The 22,997-nt window shown below is 32.8% G+C and overlaps 2 protein-coding genes across 2 annotated transcripts in view; one reads left to right on the forward strand and one right to left on the reverse strand.

Moving 5' to 3' along the window:
- neur (E3 ubiquitin-protein ligase neur) overlaps nucleotides 1-22,997 on the reverse strand; it is an 85,473-nt gene that overhangs the window by 24,745 nt on the left and 37,731 nt on the right. The gene's annotated exons all lie outside the window — the stretch shown is intronic.
- On the forward strand, nucleotides 8,261-12,091 carry LOC143196116 (uncharacterized). The gene is made up of 3 exons (XM_076403724.1): nucleotides 8,261-9,706; nucleotides 9,788-9,989; nucleotides 10,057-12,091. Exon 3 carries the CDS (start codon nucleotides 10,662-10,664, stop codon nucleotides 11,025-11,027), a length of 366 nt encoding a protein of 121 aa, XP_076259839.1. The 5' UTR covers nucleotides 8,261-9,706; nucleotides 9,788-9,989; nucleotides 10,057-10,661; the 3' UTR covers nucleotides 11,028-12,091.

Below are 22,997 nucleotides of genomic sequence, written 5' to 3' on the forward strand. Positions count from 1 at the left end.
TTCAAGATTTTATTCTAATTTTTAATGACGAAAAGAGAAAATACTATAATACGTAGTTGGGTTGAGTTGATATATCGAGGAGAAACTTCAGAAGTTCACTCACTTTAATTGTTTCCTTTTGCCACGATTTTCAATTCCTAGATTCATAAAGTTACCACGGTATACAGGTACACAATTAAAATCCGTTATTTTCCTTAGATTCTTATCACCGATTCCGTAGTAAAAATGCATCTAAGCTTATAAATATTCAGGGTCTCATTTTTTTGAAACAAAATGGCAGCGCTTCAGTGTTAGGATTATGTTATTGAATAGACTGGCCGCGGTTAAAAGTTCGATTAAAATGGTCGATGGTTTCATGATTTTGTCTATCATCCTTGCTTAGGAGCATTGTTAATATTCCCGGTCTGGTTTCAATTTTTAATCAAAAATAAGGAAAACAGTACAACAAAACTAATCAAGGCATTAAATAAGACGATTGTTTGGATGTATATATTTTCAATTTACTTAGATATACGGATGATATTAAAGATTAGAGACCTTCAAAATAAGTTGCAGATGAAGTCGGTCAAATGGAAAAAGTTTGAGAAATTGCTGTTAAAACGTATTAAACTATTTATAGGAATACCAAATTTCCAGGTTGGATTTCGAAGTCAAGACTCAGATTAGATTCAAAGTCAAGCAACTGTACTGGTTAGCCGGAAGATACTACCAACTTAATCTAAAATCAAAAAGATTGGACCAGATATTTTGCATCCACGGTGTACAAATATCAGGTTGCAGTAAAACATCAAACCAACTAGCAATTCAACGTACCCAAAACAAAGCTCTACGATATACAACCAACGAAGAGCTGCACGATAACCTCGAAATCAAATGGATATACGAAGTGATCCCAGTTTTCGTTTTAAAACGTGAAATAAGACTGCTAAATCACAGCAAACTGGAACCAATACAACTACTGGGCAACACGTAGAAAATCAGAAGATTGAAGCGAACCAAACCACATAAACCTGTTTAGTGTATAAGTGTATTCTTAACTTTGCCGTAAGTAGTTAAAAAATGGGAAACAGCCAGTTATGGAGTTTTAAGAAAAATAAACCTCTATAGTAATTACCATGAAAAATTGTCAAAGATAGAATATTTATATGAAATTCTTCAATCCATAGAGGCAAGGCACTTGGTGAGAGTGTTGACTTCTCAACCAATACGGTGTTGTTGGTGCCGCAGGACTTCGAACATTATTCACTGAATCTCGCCATAGTTGGTGGTCGATCGCAGCTGTTCTGACCTCAGAAATGTTAGTCTCTTATCTTTGAAATCGCTTTCTATGCTCTTGGTACATGTTTTCTCGGAGTTGTTCGCCATGCAAAAGGTCGATTTCGCCACAAGCTTGTCAGAAATTCTTTTACTTTTCGTTCGACAGGCATGTTCACCATTGCAATCCACGTTTCTCAATTTGTTCTTCAATTGTGCACTGATTGTCGCGTCTTAAATGAAAAACTTCATTTCTAACACAACCTCGGAGAAAAACATGTAGAATATGCCTTAGACAGCCTATTTGGAAGACCTCAAGGTTGCCGATATAAGACTGTCCAAGCTTCGAAGTCACACAGAAGGACTTTTCCTCCTCAAGGGAAACTCAAAGTTCCTGCAGCTTGGCTAATTCGGCTTAGTATTTGCTATAACTGGATCCCATCGAGATTTACAATACCAGGCAATCTGTCAGTTGTCAATATTTTCTAACCGACTTCAAAAAAAGGAGGAATGCATGTTCACTGATTTCTCCGTCAAATATGGACCAATTATCAAAATTATTTTTTATTCGAAAGAGCACTTCTGAGGTTTCATTGGAACCAAGGATTTGATAGTGGAATCCAGGGAAATCGAGGAAGAACCTCGAACTTCAAATGGACGTACAACGTTTTCACATATCTTTTAAACTAAAATAATCAGACATTTGGGTATAATGTTATTGCTGAACTGATGTGGCGGAAGACCGGAAGTAGTTCAATGCAAAAAACCGTTCGGTTTGCTTTTTAAGCATTAACCATAATATATGAAAAGCTTTAGAAATATTGTAGGAAACTGCTTGTATTATGTAATGGTTAGAGCGTTCAGCGGACCCACAGAGGTCGCAGGTTCGATTCCCGGCGGCGCGCAACATTTTGTGGTTCTAATTGGTTAGAACATTAGTTACATCAATTTGGCTAGGTAGTTGTTGGACGTATGGATACCGGTACCGGTTGGGTCGGTGCCGAGCCCAAATAATGTAAATATAATAATATAATTTTGTGACATATACACAAAATTAAATTACGAACAAAACAAATTTAATTTGTTGTCGACTTCAAAATGATCAGTTGGTAGTAGTTAAAATAATAATAATAATAAATAATTGTAGATAGGTAAGTATGTTTAGATAAGTATTAAGCTAAATTGTGTGTATATAGTAGAATACAAAATAGGTGTAGTAGACAGGTTAAATAAGGTTTTTGTTTAGCTTTAGTTTAATTTTTATTTAGTAATCACACCGATTTTTATGTATATATTTTATTTTAAAACGTTTTTTTTTTGTGCTAAATATCTTAAGTTTGATTATTCTTTACATTTTAGTTAGTTCCTTCTTTATTTTTTGAAGTAGGTTCAATTTTTTATTTTTAAATTATATTTTTCATTAAATTTTAAGCTATATGGCTATGCGGTGCGAACTATATCATGAGGAATACTAGATTGCTCAACGCCTGTATCAGCGAATACAGCGCTATCATCAGCAAACAGATCAGATTGGAGAAGGAGTTTGTAGTATCATATTGTGCGCCGTATCTGTCCCTAAAAACCTATTTTCAAAATATTACAAAAACAATAAACTGAACATGAATAAGTTTTAAAGTTTTTATAATCAAATGCAAACCAAGGAATTATTGGATATACTTAGTAACAATATCAGGTTCCTAACAAAATGCATTCGTTCCACACGCTTTCTCGGACCTTTAAACTTTAAAACCCCTGCACGAGCCCTTTAAATTTTTCAACAATGCAGTGAAAAAACTAGAAATCCAATGAAAACATCCAGTTTTGCACCTTTCAGACGCAATCAGGTGACTTGAGCGATTTATTTCTTTTCGCATTGTCCCGTGCTAATGGTCCATGGCTGTGGTGGTAGTTTTCTTAAAGACGCTCGACGGGGATGCACGTGCAAGGTCCATCGTCAATGGTGTGACGTCAAAGCTGGTGCCTGGCTCTTTAAATATCTTCGAACTATCGGGACATTTAAAAATTTAAAAGGATCGTATGGTTGCGTCGAGACTATCATATGATGTCGGAACTACAAGATAACTAGATGGTAAGTTTTTAAATATATATTTTTTTAAAGTAAGTCTAATATCAGGATTGATTGGAATGCGATTAAAATATTTTTGTTAGAATGCATTCAATATGTATGGTAAATTGTTTGAAAATAATTAATTGAAAATGCCCTTTCGAAACTATATTTGATATTGGATTACTGAATTTTCAAAACGTCAAAACTGGAGATCTGATTGGCCATATTAGTAACAAGTTAATTTTATTGATATAGGTTTACTTAAACCGACTTAAACTTTTTACAATAAGATTTCATAAAGAAAACATAAAGTGATGCATTTTATAAAAAGCTTTATATAAAATAAAATTAATTTCTAAACATTGTTTGATTAAATAACTATTGCAAGACAAGAATAAAGAATACTTTTTGTAAATTCCTTTAAAATAAAAGTGCCTAAAGACAAACGTCAATATGTCAAAAAAGTATCGAAAACCGGTCGAGAAAAAGCAAAAAATGAATTTTTCATCCAAATTTTTTGTATCGCCTTCAATACTTTTATGCCAACAAATAATACAATTATCAAACTATTTTAAACATATTTTCTTTTTTCAATTTACTGAAAGACGGAGACTCGAAGAAAACATTTCAATTTTTGAATAAGAACGTAATCAATTGGAGCCATCAGGTACTGGCTAAAAAGTCTATAATATTTGTTTCAGTCCTTTGATCAAAACTTAAATGGTGCCACTAATAATTGAATCATTGATATCATCAAAATTTTATTCAAAAGAAGAAGGTACGTACGCGTTATCAGAAATTAAGAAAAGAAGTATCTTTAGGATATCACGCTCCTTTTACTTTATTAGATTGCTTAATATTTTTTCTGGATGTGTTTAATATATTTAAGAGTACATAAATATAATACAAACATGATAACCTTACGGTATATTTATTACGGTAAGTCTATTTGCGGAGAATGTTCCAGTAGCAATGTTATACACTGCTGCAGAAGGTCATCGTATTTTGGTAGAAGTTAATGAGAAAATTGATCTATCTAAAATAATTTGTCTCTACAAGTGGTTTTGACACTTTGAAAATGGTTATTTTGACGAGAAAAACAGATAAAATGAAGATTTAAGTCAAATGCAAGGAATTTTGCATATATCTACTAGAGGGAAGGAACTGCCCTAGGAAATCAAACGCCTCAACGGTTAAATAATAGGGAAGGTGTTGTCTTCTATCGAAACCTTTTAAAAGGTCATAAAAATCTGCGAGATCTTAATTGAGAAGCTCTCATGTACCTACCGTATAGTCAAACTTATCATTTATTGATAACTTAGTATTTTTAATTTAAATGAATTACTGTTCAGACTAAAAAAAAATAGTTGAATTCTGCAAAAAACCGCAATTTTTTTCTAAAACTCATTAGTTTTAATAAAGCAATGTAACAATTACTTTTTACTTTAATTAGGTGCTTGCATGTATTCTGATCATTTTATCACATTAAAAAATAAACATTCACATTAATTTATTCGGTAATGATGTCTTGGATATTATCGAATCAACGATCCATTTTTCTGCATTTCGAAGCAAGATAAGTCCTACTGTATCGATTTGAACAAGCGGTATTCAGAAGGCGGTATGCTTGGTTCATCTAGTTTGATCTGGTCAGAACTTCCCATTCGAGCTTGCAAAGTGTGGCTGAAAATTGTCATACAAAAAGATTATTTTGTGTCTATTAATTGCTAATACTGGCCTTTTTTGCGTTGTCAATTGATCAAACATCTGCAATAACAGTTTCATTCGGCTTGAACAGTTTTATATAGACTTTGAATATTCCGCTTTGATGTTGACGAACTCTTCTAAGCTAACCCATCGCTTCTGAACTAGGTATTATAATACTACTTTTTATCACCAGTTACGAAACGCCACAGAAAACTTATTCTTATTTGTTGATAAGTAATAAAATTGCGACGTTGAAAATGGGTTTGAAATTTTCTTCGGTTTAGGATTTTCTTAAAATGATGTGGCTGTTATTTTTCCCCTTTTATATCTTTCCTATCGCATTAAACGTCAGGAAACAGTTGACGAATCATAATTGTTAACCTATCTGAAAGTTCTTTGAGACTTTGAGCTCCAATAAACCTTGCAATACAGTGGTCTCGAAATTGAACTTTGGATCGTTCATTAACATCAAAATCATTGATAACATTGATAGATATGACATAGCTGGATCAGCATACGTTTCTAAAAGTGCTTAATGGGGCTTCAGCAGTATATTGCAAATCAAACGACAGAAGTAAATATCGAAAAGTCAATTTGGAGCAAATTTGAGCAAAAGAAAATTCATTAAATTTAATCATCGTTTTCGTTGACATTTTTTTTGCAAAAGATTACATTTTTTAGTATTGGAAAATATTTCTTCGTTTCTTCACTCGGTTTTACATTTCTCAAGGTAGTCAATGAACCAAATTCTATGTATGAATATTAGAAGACCGAAGATATAATCTGGCCGCTTGACGTTTAAGTGGTGATTTTGATGATCTTTTTGATGCAAGCATGTAATAATGGATCCACGCTTTATTCATTGTCACATATCAATGCAAAAGTTATTTCGCTGAGATAGCTCTGAATCATTGATGCGTTGAAAGTAACAAATATTATTTCACACAAACCATTGCACCTTTTGAACGAAACGCTAGATTGTTACGAAATTTTAACATATATCATTATGTTATGATTAGGACTAGCAGGTTTAGAGAAGTTAGACGGATAAGTTATCAATATGGTAACCTGGGACTTATTAAATGATGTGTTACATCGAAAATAATAATGGATATGGTTGAACTATAACACTAAGATAATAGGAGGAGAATACATTTGATGGAAGACCAGTAATTTTTGTCGAAAAGTCAATTTTGAGCATTCTGTGATTACCGTATATATACGTTGAATAACTCAGTAACACTAAATAAAAAATTGTTATTTTATATTATTAATATAAAAATGTTATATTGCTTAATAGTTGGTTACAATGATACTTCGTATTTTCTCCAATAGATATCGTTATCAAAATGCTTTCAGTACCTTATGTTATGTTTTATGAATATACTCATAAACTTTGTAACTTTTTTAATTAATTTCAATGTTTCATTTTAAAAAACCGCACGAATCTACATAAAATTAGTATCAATGGAAAAATGGGAGTGACAAAAGAGTTGATAGAAGAGCGACCTTGACTTGAATCGATCCATCTGTCCGTTGTACACCCGTCGTACGTTGACATGGCGCTGAATCGAAGAATTTTTTTTAAGAAGTAAAAAAACCCAACTTTTTTTCTTATGAAATTCGCCGTCGAAACGGCGCTTATTTGTATGCTTCCTTCATCTTGCGCTTATCGAATGAATTCGAGATATTTAAATATCGTCATTGTGAGTTACTCGACTGGCTGAGTGAGGAATCTCGATGTCGGACCGCTCGTCTCTCGGACCGAGCCCGGAATTTCGAAAAATTCGGGCTTGTCCGCCGATTTGCGAACGCGACTCCTTCACTTTATAGGATTTCGTGATTTTGCGAAACAACACGGAGAGAGAAAGAGAGAGAAGGAACGACATGGGAGGATCGAAAAGAGGAATTTCAATGAAAAACGATAAATAACCGCCCGGTTGTTGTTGTTCGTTGTAATAGTTGCGCTGCATCTTAATTCGCGAGATGTAATAACAAGCAGTCAGATTTACTTTCTAATCAATTCCAAGTATTTGTCAATAAACTACAAGAATATCCGGCAAATAATTTTGTTTCTTTTTATGCTACAGACAGTGTGTCATCGTTTCTTATTGTATATATTGTTAAGCTATTTATTAGATCATGATAGAACGGAACTATGGACAAAACAATATGAATACCTGACATATACACAATATTTATTTATTAGGTGATGAGTCCCCTTTTGATTTAGAAATTAGAATATTTCAAATGTTTGCTTCGATGATGGTGAAGATAAAAATCTAGTACTCAATCTATGCTAACAGTTCAATTATGAGGTATGGAAATTGCTTAATGATATTATGATGCCTCTAACTGAACCTTTTTGGCGATGTGTATAGGCGCCAATGTGGTCTGTCTTCCCTTTCTGCAATCCTTTCTAGTCTCTGTCTGTTAACTTTTGACTGAACTTTTGTTAACATCGTCTACTATTCCTGATGACTTTATTTTGTGCATGCTTTCATTGCAGTGAATACTGTCAGTTGTGAAACGTCGTTATAAAACATTTATTTTCACCGATCGATCACAGAACAAAGCGTATAATACATTGAAACATAACTTGGAAGATTAAGCAATATATACGCGTCATATTATTTGCAAGATGCACTATATCGTATAACGATCATATTATTTTATATATCTCCTGTATATTTCCAAAATTATCTTTAGTACCACTTTGCAGTTGTTGATACTGAAATATCATTTTCCATAGAGCAATATTAAAATCTAATTCGATGTTATTTACGTGTTTACGTAACACGTAATAAAAGGTGATATGATAATGTTCCAGAAATTGACAGTAACTGAAATTAATAGATTAATACTAAGCACAATAATGGAAAAATTGAAAATGGTTTTCCTGCCATGGCTATAAAGATATTATTCGAAAATCACTTCTCTTCATTTGAGCCCCTTTTACTGCAGCATTATTTTGAAGGTTTGTTATAGCTAGTTATTACTGGAGCTGAGCTACGAACAATACAGCAAATGGAGAAACAAATCGTTAAATTTGAGCATCGTTTGCATCGACTTATAAAAAGTACTTTTTTATTTTCTTAGAACATTTGTCGTTTATCTTATCACTAAGTTAATTTTATAACGTCATATACTATTCATTATTAATGAGTTCTTAAGGTCCTAATTTGTTATTAAATACACTATAAAAGATGAAATGGTTTGATTCTTTTTGGTTTGTGTCCTGCTCTGGAGTCACACAAGAGATGCAATAGTTCAATATTAGTGTGATTCTCTTGATTTCTTAATATTGCGATTCTCTTGATTTCCTGAGTGGCAGTGGGTATCTGAAGGTCTAATTATTTATATTGTTACTGACCTGTTGTAATTTTTGGGGTTGCTTCTTCGCTATTGGTGATCTTCGACAGCAAGTCAGTCAGTATCATCAACAAATGTGGCCATTATGATATTTTCCACTTATGGTATAACATGTGTGTAAAGTAGGAAAATAATTAGCACCAATATTGTTACTTGTGATGTATCTGCTTTAGCTAGATAGTTGAGATTATGATAATTTCAGACAGTTTCCAAACGTTAACAATGACTACGTTTTATCCATTGTCACTATTCGGTACAAAAATTCTTATTTCGCTGAGACAGCTCCTAACAGCGTCGAAAGCGATACAAATTATTTTACTAAAATCATTGTATATTTTGAATTAAACGCCAAATTGTCATAAAACAACGTGTTAATAATACATGCTACGGTTAGGACTACTAGGTTTAGAAAGGTTAGAAGGGCAAGTCATCAATAGAGTAGGCCAGTAATTATTAATTGATGTGTTACATGCGAAAATGACATAATAATGAAAACAATAAAGGGTAGAGTTATGGTTGAGCTTAACACTAACATGATAGGGAATAACAATACATTTTATGATAGTTTAGATACTTTTTTTTGATAAAAGTCTGATGCAATATAACATGCACAAATGAGCTAATAACTTCATCTGCTGAACAACTAAATGTCTATTTCGTGGCTTGATCGAATTACATGTATTAATAAAGCAGGTTGACAGATGCAATATGGAAGATGCAGTAGTCGCATTGACAGCTTCAAATTGGAATAATGGTGATTTTGATACTGGAGAAGCCAGATCTTCTTATACAACGTATTTTCAATGCAATAATACATACATACACACAATATAAGTGTTACTTTCATTTTTAATTTCAATAATGCTATTGGAATAGCGTGGATAAGAAGAATATCGCCGTCAAAAAAGATAACAAGAACAGAAACTAGAATTAAAAAAGCATAACCAGAGATCGTTATAAATTGTAAACTATTTGTGTAAGGGCATCGAAATAATAACGAACTACACAATAAACAGGACCCCACCCGCCATATTTATCAGACATTGACCCTTCCTATTATCACCTGGCCTTTCATTTTTATGAATATACTCTAAATACAGTTGAATCTTTAATAATCTAAAAAGATGAGGTTTAATCAAAGGCCATTAAAATATATTATAGAGAAGTATAGGAGATTGGATATCGAAAATTTCTTTCAAAAAAGGTATAGCTATTTGACCATTTTTGATTTTCGCGCCCAATTAGTGTCGGTCTTTGCACGCTGTGGCTGTTGAAAGAGATGTAAGCGGGGGTGTAGCGTCGCTAGTAAGTGTACAACCGTCTATATTTACGTATTACAGAGGCATCACATGTTTTACATATTTTTTACCTATTCATTAAAGTAAGGGGAAAACGTATGATTTAAGTACAAATTTAAAGAGTTGCCAAGCCTATGAAGCTTACTTCAATCTGCCAATGAAAGTCAAGACAAAAAATGGGTTCCACATGTGTCATGTAACTCTTGCAGATATGTTCTAGGGGGTGAATTTATTTTCTTTTCTTTTTTATTGTATGGGACCATTAATTAAATTATATGTTACGTCTTATTGTAGGTTGGTACAGAGGAAAAAAAGGGAAATAAAGTTTGCAGTGCCAAAAATTTGGAGGGAACCAAGTGACTATCACGGATTGTTACTTTTGCGTTGTAAATCCACTTAAAGATAAAAATTCTATGAAAACATCTTTTCCTGATCTACTATCGACATCCGTTCCTCAATGACTCAATAAGAGACTTAAATCTTCCAAGAAACAAAGCAGATTTATTGATATTGTCGGTTAAAACAATGGAATTTACTTGATTCTGATGTTCGAATATCCAGTACACTAAAAGCATGATGGGCGATTATATATGGTGGATAAGAGAAACTTCTGTTGAACATAACAGGAAAAGTAAACCTGTTAATTTTTAAACATTTGGACTCTATATAAAGTCAAATAAATCATACATGGATGTTCGTTATATTTTAATAAGTCATTTTTTGTACAAATTTTATGTATATTTATTGACTTGGTATTTTTCCCACACATAAAATCAAATGCAGAACTATTCCTTGGTCTTATTCTTATTTCTATTTAAAAAAGCAACAAAAATTGGTATACATGTCCCATGCGCAAAAATGCTGTTGACCGGTGTAATTTATAGCGATTTTAAATGAAATTTACATTAAATATATAACTCAAACGTTAAAATAATCCGACATGACATGTCATCACATAACAAATGACGGAAATTTCAAGACAAAAAAGAGTGCTAATAACCCATAATAAAAATAGATGGCTAGACTTAGCGGGAACTAAAAAAGCAATTAGAACTCTAAAAATACAGACTGGGCATCTGCGAGCATTCTTTTTAAAAAAGCACCACCACCACCAACACCGGACAGCTGATGGCGGAGACGGACTCACGGACGCACCTTGTGCATTTGGTACTCGGCCATCTCTCCGATCACCTGTTTTCATCTTCGCATCTTGCCCGTTTACGGTCGTCTCTTTCCAGGACGGACGAAAATTTTTCTCCAGCGACGCGAACAGGTGGAAATATCCCCGCGTATGCGGGTACCTGTTGACGATACGTATGCGCGATTAGCGGGATGGGATGGACTCAGGGGAGGAAGTTCTGTTTCTAAGCGCGACGACCGACCACGATCGTTAAAATCGTCTTACACGACGCGGCCCTTTGCGTTCACCTTCAAGGGGTTTCGTCTTTTTATTATTGGTCTCGCGCAGCCACATAATACGTCCTTTGCAACTGATCTATGTCTTGTAATGTTTGATATACGAGTCACGCGCCAGACTCGTTGTTTCACTGTTATTTTTATTTATGCATACGTTTGTATATATATATATATATATATATATATATATATATATATATATATATATAAATCCTTATATATTATTTGAAGCTTTATTTACTTCGACGAAAGTAATTTCGTATACTGAAAATTGAAACCTGTTGGTGAGGCTTCAACATGAAGTTGGTTACAAATGTACCCGATAAAATTTAATAAACCATTAATTAATACCATGTGTTCTAAATCCTTTAAAAATAATTTTAACAAAAAAGTTGTACCGACTTCAAAAAATAAATAAGGAACTCACTAAAAAGTAATAAATTAACAAACTGAGATTTTTAAGTAAAAAAAACGTTTTAAAATAAAATATGTACATAATAATCGTTTATTAACTAAATAAAAATAAACAAAAAACGTATTTAACTTATTTAATACACGTATTTTATATTCTAGTATATACACACAATTTAGCTTAATACCTATCTATTTAGGTATATCTATCTTAGGCTGTTTTTTTAAACTTCAAACTATAGATTAAATTGATATTTTCAATCATAGTATTTTTATAAACAAACCATTAGTTACTCGTCTGACTAGTTGAGCATTTTTTGAATTATCCACTATATCCATTTATCAAATATATCTTATTTATAAATAATTATAATTAAGATATTCGTTTTAAAAAATCTTTGTGATTATTGAAGAGTTTCTTCTACACCCCCCACTTGTCAACAACACTGAACGCCATCAGAACATTTTCATGTTCTCACCCACATTAGCTCATCTGTATCTGACGTAACAGCTGATTTTCCATTATTCTCATCTACCTGATTTCACAACATTCCCACGCCATCCCCGGACCTTTAAATCTTCGATTTTTACCATACGAAAGATTTCTTTTTTTCTGTTCCCTTTAAAATCAGCTGATACCTTGACATCTTACATTGTATTCGGCGATCATACGTCAACTTTATACAACTTGACGTAAAAATACCCAGTACCCTGTGGAAGAGATGGTTAAAGACGATTTTCGTGCGGCCACCGAACGTTCCCAGGTAGACCCCGTCTATTCTTTTCGCACAAGTTTTTCTTAAAACGGTTCTTTGCGGTTGACAAAAGTTTAAATCTGAATGGAACTCATACGAGATATGCCTGAGAATCAGCTGGTTTTGACGCGATACTGATCGCGACTGTATGCGGATTTTCGGTGGCTGATTTTTTGATATCGACAAAATTACGATAGTTTAAAATCAACTCGGGTTGCTGGGGGGTGGTGCCGGACAGAAGACTGGCGAGCGAGAAGTCAATTGTCTTCCAAGATATATACCTTAAGGTGAACCCAAGCGTAACAGGTGATGCAACAGACGCTAGACAACATATGCACACAAAAATTGAAGCTTCTGATGAGTTACATGTATATATTAGGCTCGGGAATAAGTTCGTGGCGTATTTTATTAATATTCAACTGGTTTTACTATAGCGTGAAAATTAATTTATCCAAACTAAATATGCTCTATTATTTTCAACAATGTTTTACTGATTTTAGATTAAAGCTTTTATTTCATGGATGGAGAAATTGTAAAATTTCTCGATGAATCAAGTGATATCTATTATTTTCAAACTTGCGTAATTCCATTGAACAGTAGCAGAAACCTCAACAAGTGGTAGTTACAGGGTATTATCAACTAAATTTCCTAAATTCTCGTAACTTGTGGTGGTTCATCAATGAAGCGTGTAGATAGCCGTTTTTATAATTTAAAGTAACACCTTTACTATTACTCAATTTTGCCCCTTTTAATTCAATATTCTAATGTAACCTCTTTCAATTTTATTGTAGCTTCAGTAACATATAGTACGATGTTAATTCGGTATATCAAGTTTTTCGCACTTAGCTCATGAGAAACATAATGGATTTTGTTTAACGCCATTCTAAACAATTTTGTGATCAATTTAGGTCATTACAAAAATTCTTAGCTTTATATCAATATAGGGAGTACTGATTTCGGTACATTACAGGAGTTTTTCAGAATTTCATCAGTTTTTCGACAAGTTAACAACCAGCACGTTTAAACCAGAACAAAATAAAATCTCACATCAAAATTACTAGAAATAAACAGAATCAATCCGTATTTTTAATTGTATTTTTTAACAAGTATAGGAGATTTTGCCATTTCTAGTACTCCCTATCATTTCTATCTGTTGTTTTTTTTGGGTCTGATTTACCAGCTGAAAAGGTTTCCTTGCTGATGTTAACGTGTTAAGAGTTTATAAGAAAGGATTGCCCGTGAAGGCGGTATTTGGGGTATGAGAACCTTTGGCGGCTTGAAGAACCGCTTTTTGGGGGGATGGTTCGGGGTTATCTGATTGGGAACACCTCTGATAGGGATCTGATGTGGGAATTGTTGGAGAGAGCTGAGGTTGCATGGAACTTCTTGTATAGAGAGGAAACGAACCATCTTATTTCTTTTCCACTAGTGTTAGCTCCATATAACATGACGGGTCTGATAAACAGCTTATAAAGCAAAACTTTAATCATCGGAGACAATTTACTTTTTCTGCAGATGAGAGGGTTAAGCACTTTGGCGGCACCATGGCCTTTGGAAATTGCTTTATTTATCTGTGATGACCATAGGAATCTACGGTCAAAGATGAGGCCGAGATATGTGGCTTTTTGTCGCTGGGATTGAGACATTTTCCACTCTCAGCTGGTAGGCTCTGTATCTGTCGTTAATAAGAGCAGGTATTATATAGGATCAAATTTTTCGGACCTACGCACGCGCACATTCGGCTATATTTTATTCTTCAATATACTCTCGGAGAGCTCTTAACAAACTCCATAAAATAGAGAAAACTGTGAAAATAATTTCAAGGGACGAAAATTTTAAAAAATGGTATCTGTTTTTTAGATATACTCTGGATAATATTCAACTATATACTTACAATAAATATAAAGTAAAGAAAAAATTTCGGAAATAAAATATAGAAATATATAACATATGTTATTAATTGACTCTATTCAGATTTCAAAGGATATGGGAAAATATCGTACAAAAATAAAGCGTATTTTTGAGGTGTATTAAAAATTGCACTAGATGTTAGTACCTCAGTAAATTGTATCGCACGGTGTTATATTTAAGGCTATGATTTCATATTAAATGTTATTGTAAAAAAATGTTAAGTATTTCATTCATGTTGAATGAAGAGGGTGTAATTTACGTTGCATTTAATGTCAAAAAAACAAATTCTAGTATAGTTCTATTTTAAATTATATTATTGAGCTACTGAATGATTACTGAAAAAGCTTTCATATTTGTTACAACATAAAAATTGTGAAATATTCCCTGTTTTTAATGAGTTTTGAAGATGTTAAAAACTACAATATAGCGCGGATGAACAGAAATGTTTTGTTTTAATTAGCGAATGCAATTAAAAAGATGGGAGAAGGTTATAGACATTATCGAGCGATATATTGCTTAAAGTAACATTCATTTCAAGACAACATATGCACACTAAAATTGAAGCTTCTAATGAGTTACATGTATATATTAGGCTCGGGAATAAATTCGTGGCGTATTTTAGTAATATTCAATTGGTTTTACTACAGCGTGAAAAATTAATTTATCCAAACTAAATATGCTCTAATATTATCAACAATGGTTTACTATTCTTAGATTAAATAAAAAGTAATTAAAAAGATGGCAGAAGGTTATAGACATTATCGAGCGATATATTGCTTAAAGCAACATTCATTTCGATACATCATGTGTGAGTTCGCTTTTTTAGCTTGCTTACTAAGGACGACCTTGTCACTGTTGCGTGCTATTGCTAACGTTCATATAATAGTTTTAGCTAATTGATTTCCGCAATGATGTTTTCGGTTGATTTTAACAGTTTATTTTTACAGTACACCACTCTTTAGTGATCCCACCAAATATAAAACTTTAATCAGTGGTAGCCATTTTTCTTAGTATTGATTCATTTACTTCTCAATAGTCTATATTTTTTTCACGAGATTTTTGGATTCTACGAGATATTTATTGTTATTAATACTAAATAATATTACTTTAAAATTGGTCCTTTAAAAACAAAATCTAAAAAGTAAAGATGTATAATAACCATAAATACTAAATAAAAATTTGAACATATAACTAATCATAGAAGAAAAAAACTAATCCATGACATAATTAAAAATGATGGCACAATAACTACTAGAGCTTTTTTAAATAAAGTAAATGCTTTATTATTGAACGGAAATATTTTTTAACAAATATATAGAGAGTAGTCGAAATATTACGTATTAATGCCAAAACTTGTCAAAAGTATTTTACTATATATCATTCACAATTCGAATCTTTTTACCCTATATTTTTCAAGATTATTAATGTAACAATCTTGAAAAATATCGTTCCAAAATGCTGCTATATTAATGTACAATATATTGTTATTTACAAGCAAACTACCAAAAAAATCATAAAACTATATATATTACATATAAATCCATGTAAGCATATATTGGGTACATTTTGGTCAAAATCGCGGTTAGGACGACAGAGCCAGAACGTTAAAATTCAGCCGAATGAAACTAGTAGAACCAAAAATAGTAACTAAAAGTACATAACTGAAACGGCCGACAGTAAATAGTAACAAAATCAGTTGGACCGAAAATAGCGACTGAAAACAGTCGACTGAAACAGTCACTAATAAAAAATAGTAAAATCAGTCGAACCAAAAATCGCGACTGAAACAGTCGATAGTCAATTTCAGGCGAAAGTTTACTATAGATGTGTTGACATCGTTTTGTATCACCACAGATTCTATTATATAGCATTTTTACGTTATTTTACATGTTCTATTCGTTCAATAAAACCTTATTCTAGTATGTTACTAAATGGCCAAAAAACAATATAATACCACCAAATAATATTCTGGAATATAACATTTAAATTGGAGAATAAAAAGTAGTTAATTGATTAAATAAATTGATCCAAAACATAATTTTATATTCTAATAACAAGGTTATTTTCCTTTCTTACAGTTTTTTATACTTATAATGTTCAACATTGTTATCAGAGATAAAACAATCAATTTTCAGTGTTTTATAAGGAATTTAATAAATTTTACCTTCATTATAATTTTCAATCAATTTTTATATTAATGTCAGTAATTAAATAAATATAGTGACTCACTTCTAACAGATATTTTTATAAATTTTTTAATAAATCAACGTATTTAAAGTAATAAACGAATTTTTTGATTGTTTCTACTGCTAAGTATATTTAAAGTATTATTTATTAGTATTTTATTATTTTTATAGTATTGCTAATCAAATACTGATATACCAATATACTGATATGCCAAACAAAATGTGCTGCATGAAAAGGGCTTTAAAACATATGATAAATCAAAACGGTTGTGGTTGGTACGGTTGCTATCTGGTGCGGCTGTTGAAATATTTCGATCCTACAGATACCGTTGCTTCATCGTCGCTTTAGCACTTGAATGTGGTCTATCGACGATGTTGAAAACAGGCTATTTTTCGGACAGGGCTCCCGTAATCGACGGTGAGGGAGGTGCGCTTGTTCGACGACGTGGTAGATTATATTCTTCGACGACGAGACGTTGGGAATTCTGGTACCTCGGCGAAGACATGACGAGTCTACGGTGACTGCAATCGGTACCTAGCTTCTGGAGCAGCTCTATGACTAATATCCATAGTCACATACGTTACGGTAATTGAGAAAAAACAAATAACGACGGTATCCGACTGAAGCTGCCCAAAGCCTTTCAAATCAAAATGTCTGTCAATATGAGACAGCGAGCGAAAGAAGACATTATGATTTAAACATAGTGCCGAAAGAAATGTTTAGTCGAGACGCTAATTATTAAATAGTGATGTTAATATCTCTAAAAGTTCAAAAGATTGTGAAAGAAATAAAATTTGGACAAAAAATTTAAAAAAAATTAAATTATTTCCATGAAATGAAATTTAAGGTCCATTGTTCCAGCACTAAAATAAATTTTAATGAGGAACAAATGTTTGAATGAGCAGCAATGCTGAACGAACAAAAGTAAAATCGAAGAAGAATAGTTTTAAAAATATTGAAAACGTTGAAACAAAAAATATAACGGCCACGTAAAATACACCATGTTGCACGTACCCTCCATTCACGAGTCCAAACCCAATTTTGCGAAAGATCACGTCGGGGTCACCACTTTAGGGTATATTGATATGGCTCGGTGAATGGAAGTAAAACGAAATGAAACAGTGGTGTTTACATTATGTGACCGTTATTAATTGACAATATAAAAAATGTAGATAATACAAAATAGATAAAACAGATGGCAGCAGTGTTACCTGGTGACGAAGCTTGGGCAGTCGATGGTGGCACGTCTAAACTGAACGATGGTCGGTTACTGAATGAATGGAAATACCCTTCAATAGCATCCCAGATAAACGCCTCGGAGTTGCCAGCTATTCGTTATCGTGTTCTAGTTGGCGCTGTTGGCACACCGCCTGGGATTATATTTTTGGGTATTCTGTAGACCGTTATTCCACTATGTAAAGTTCGACATGCCTCAAGGTCGCTACATATATATATATATATATATATATATATATAATATCTATATTATTCTATAACATAATTATATATTATAATTCTGCTACCTATTAAAAGCACAATATTAATGCCAATTTAACCTAAGACTCTCCAATATAAATTTATCACACTTATAACTACAATTTCGAAAATTAAATTTATTTTTTTATTAATAAAAATAATTACGTCTTGATACCATTATAATTATAAACAATATCAAGTGCCAGTTGACTCCAAATGTTAAGGTAAAACAAATTTTAACGAAATTTTAAATTAATCCATTTAGTTCTATATATGCTTGTACATGATATAATGCTTGTTAGCATAGTATTTCATATCCATAGTTAAATGTGGAATCCTACAAACACTGTACTGCTTAATCCTGTAACTTGGCATGATGACTTGACATAACTTATTCAATTAAAAACAAGAAATTAAACAGGCGCCGCTACAACAGCATGGCCACCATAGGTTGCCAACATCGACTCCATCAAATTGAAAAATCACTTGGTAATAAAATAGAAAAGCCAATATACATAAAATTTAATGTATTTCTTATAGACCACGTCTTATTACACACATCTTGTTAAATCAAGTCAATCGATTATATAAATAATGTTCGTGTACATAATGATGTTCCAATAATGATTTCGATTAAAAAATGTAAGTAAAAGGGAATGTTCTATAGTATACTGTTTAAAAATGTGAAAGGAATAGGCATGAGTAGCCAAAAAAAGATCGCTAGGTGTAATAGCATATTGTGGACGAATTTTGAAGACGTAAATGCCAAATGGTACCTGTAAGTAACATCTTTCGTTAATTTTAAGCAACAGGCTGGCCCTTTTTGTCGATATTCATACCTTAAGGTTGTTTAAAGTGTGAGTGCGTTTACACCGTCATCTCACAATTAACTCATTTTACGTATCAATATTTTACATTTTATAATATCGTTTAAAACCTTCTGTTCTTCCATTTATTTTTGTTTAATAGTAGATTCTTTTATAGTATTGAGTTCTTCAAACTAAAAAAAATAATGGTTTTGTTATTAATAATTGAACGTAGTAAGGTTTCCGAATCAAAATCCCCCAAATTGTTTGCGATGAGTATTGGATTTAAATCCGGACTTAATGCTAGGCACTGTAATGTTGGTACTCCGGAATCTTGTGTATAAAAAATAATTTCTTGCCAAAAATGCTTCAAATTGTGTAAATTTAATATCCTTTGCAGCAAAATGTTCTATAATTCTCTTAATTACTTTTTGTCGTAATGCTCCAGTTATCGTTTTTATAAATTTCAAAAATTATAAGGCCTGTAAATTAATTTTAAAGTATTTTCAACATATGGTGTTATTGTTTATGAAATCGCATTGGGTACATTTGGAACCAACCTTATATCGAAGCCTCCCTGATTTATGCGTTAGACCTAGGATGGGCTGCGAGTAAAGACACAACAATGTTATTCTTCAGCATGACAATGTTCGACCACTTGTTGCAAAATCCTTGAAAACACATATGACTGACATATGAGTTGCGACCTATCTGAGCGCCACTTCACTTCTTATAAAAATCCGTAAACTACCTGAGAGATAGGAAAAAGTAGCGACTTTCCATGGATGGAAAACACTTGGACTATGGACACCTAAAGTACGTTGTACCGATTTTTACGAGATGATATAAGTAAAGTTTGCTAATTATTATCAGTAGTCTAACGAATACAAATTGGTTTTAATGGAACATCTTTTCTCAATTTTAAGAGGTTTCTTCGCCAAAAATCATTTTTTTAGAAGTTCTTTGGAGGGGTTTTTGTCTAGACTATACCATATATTTTATTGACTTATTTCTATTGAATAGTGTCGGTGTAAACATAGCCAGTATCGGTCATTGGGCTCCGAAGATACCCCTGGGTTTCCTTTCTTTTTGAAAACCAATTGGGTAACAGATGACAGAAAACCAGAGCAACAGCTGTTTTTTTGAAAAAAGAAAAGAAGCCTGTTTACGGAATACACACAACGCACGACGATGTCCACTCGCGCAACGAATCAATCGAACTCATATCGTCGTGACGATTAAAACAACGACGACAATAAAAAGCGAACGGACAACGTCGTAACGCCGAACACATTTTGAACGAAAAAACGGGAAATGAAACATGAAAAGCGATGAGAAATTAGAATGCGCGAGTTTATAAGCCTGTAATTTATGTGGGAAACTAATAGAACTAGGCGACTCTATGACGCCCTGCTCCAACAAGAACGATACGCACTAATTAGATATAGAAATATAGCCTAATTAAAGTCCCTCGTCGAGATGAGACTAATCGGAATATAAATCTGATACGTTGGAAGATTAGTAAATTCGAAAATGTATTTTAATAACATGTTAACACTCAACGATGTTTTTTAAAATCATATCCTGATGATATATACGAGGTATTCTGATAAACGGTCTTTTTACATTTTTAATTAATATCGGTTTAATACAGGCCTATAAATTAGTTTTATATGATTTTTTTAATTTGAAGCATTATTGTGTAAAATCGGTACAATCCAATCATACAATATCAATTATTCAAAGTATTGTCCATGACCACTACTTTTCCTCATCTTTCAGACAATTTAAGGATTCTATGTCGAAATCTTATCTTTTAAGAATTATCCCCTTTTTTGGAATCTTCATAACAAGCGCATTGCTTTTTGTGTCTTTGCTTGTATTCAAAAAATTACAATGTTTATTCATGCAGAATTTGCATTAGGGATGCCAATATCGATAGATATATTTTTTTTTTTCAGAAAATATCGATATTTTTGGCTGATATTTTTTTGACCAATATATATCGATATTTTTTTCAAAAAAATTATAATTTATTATATTTTGTTATTTAATTATAAGGGTTTATTAAAAATATTAATATATATTGCAAATAATATTTTTTGTCTCCGATATATCGAAATTTTTTTAAAAATTGATGTTTTTCTCGGTGGCCGACACTAATTCGCACACTTTTAGCGCGCTTCAATTTCGTTCGGATTATTTATCTTATCTCTAACATCTTTCTTTTTACAGCTAAAAAATCGGTTTTGCGTTACCAGCGAGAAGAAAAGATCAACGATAAGATTGATCTGGGATTTATCAAGGTAAATAACTTAAATTTGACCAGAATCGATTCGTCAATAGTGACTACTGTGTGACTGCAACTGAAATAATAATTTTAAGAAGAATATTAGAACTTTTATAGAATTGAAGTGAATCAGTATTCCAGACGCACTAATCATGTGGTAGAATATTGAACTTTAATAAAAACATATTACTAATTAATACCATTAAGTAGGAACGAATTAAAGTGAGAATTAAGTAAGAACACTAAGTAAAAATAGTATGAGTATAAAACTTGGCAAGAAAATTAATAAGGTAATATCTCTAAAGAGTACCCAATAATAGCACAATCTTTAGTTGGAAACTATAAAAACAGTATTATTGAAATCAAATGTATCGATGGCAAACCTACTGAAAAAAATTAAGACGATAATTTCAAGACACAGATGCTAATAATATTTGCTACAATACAAAAAGCAAGCTCTGTACAGCAAAAATGTCTATCTATTCTATGGTATTGAATCAAATTACCTTACCTTATTAAATTACAAACAAATTGCACTGTTCAATCAAATATGTATCAGTTAACCTTAACCTGGTGAAGTAACAGGTTAATTGAAAAGTCCTGACACATAGATGGCGCTACTAAAATTAAATCCATATGTTTCTTAGTTAGTCCTAGCCCTAAAAAGATGCTTGTATAAATTTGACAGCTGTCCGATCATTAGTTTGTGAATTATGAATTCAGTGAAGCAGCTTTTGTTATTGTGAAAAAAATGGATCAAAAGGAATTGCTCCAAGAAAATCAACCATCAAGGATTGGTATGCCAAGTTTAGACGTGGTGAAATAAGCACCGAAGACGGTGAACGCCCAAAAGAGGTTGTTACCGACGAAAACATTAAAAAAATCCACGAAATGATTTTGAATGACCATGACAATGTAAATTGTAATTGAATGAAATAGCAGACACTCTAAAGATATCAACTAACGTGTACATCATATTATTCAGAAATATTTGGGTATGAGAAAGCTCTGTACAAAGTGGGTGCCGCGCGATACCGACGCTTGCCTTACATGTCAACATTTTGCGTCGATATGTAACAATGAATGAAACATGGCTCCATCATTTCACTCCGAAGTCCAATCGACAGTCATCCGAGTGGACTGTACACGATGAACCCGCTCCAAAGCGTGGGAAAATGTAACAGTCGACTGGCATGGTTATGGCGTATGGAATTTCGGATGCGCATGGAATAATTTTCATTGACTATCTTGAAAAAGGAAGGACCATCAACACCGACTATTACATAGCGTTATTGGATCTGTAGGAATGTTCGTCGGGTCGGTCAGTCGGTCGAAATGTGTGGCTGACGCTGCGATTATTTGTCAGAACACTCACTACTATTTTTGGAAGGAATTTGCACGAGAACTGAAAAACACTGGTTGAAGCAATACTGTTTATTTTAATATTAAATTATACATGTGGTCGACGGGAGAATTGAAAAGATATTAGGTTAGGTAGAGGAAGTACGGTAGCGCTGTGGAAGTGGTACTATTACAAGGGGACGGAGAAAAGAAAAGAGAGCGAGACGTCATCGTGATGGTCTTTTATTGCCTGGAACTGCATGGTACCAATCCACCGGCGTTGCCAACCTTTGTACTTGTTGGTGAATTCGTGGTGGCCTAAAGGGTCGTGGCGGTCGCCACAGATCGTTTGTAGGACGAAATCGCTGAAAAACGACCGCATTTGAAGTGCTTCATCAAGACAATGCACCGTGTCACAAGTCAGTGAAATCGATGGCAACAATCCATGAATTGGGGTTCGAATTGCTTCCTCATCCTCCGTATTCTCCTACTATTTCCTGTTATCAGATCTCAAAAGAATGCTCGCTGGGAAGAAATTTTCGTCGAATGCAGAGGTGATCGCCAAAACTGAGGCCTATTTTGAAGCAAAGGAAAAATCGTACTACAAAAATGGTATCGAAAAGTTGGAGGGTCAGTGTATCACCCTTGAAGGGAATAAAAAAAATTAATTTTGCCAAAAAAATGTGTTTTACTATGGACCTATTA

The sequence above is a fragment of the Rhynchophorus ferrugineus genome, unplaced genomic scaffold (genome assembly GCF_030347505.1).
Source record: "Rhynchophorus ferrugineus isolate W39M unplaced genomic scaffold, kcgeb_rfMv2 rfM4, whole genome shotgun sequence".
In the NCBI taxonomy this organism is placed as follows: Eukaryota; Metazoa; Arthropoda; class Insecta; order Coleoptera; family Curculionidae; genus Rhynchophorus; species Rhynchophorus ferrugineus.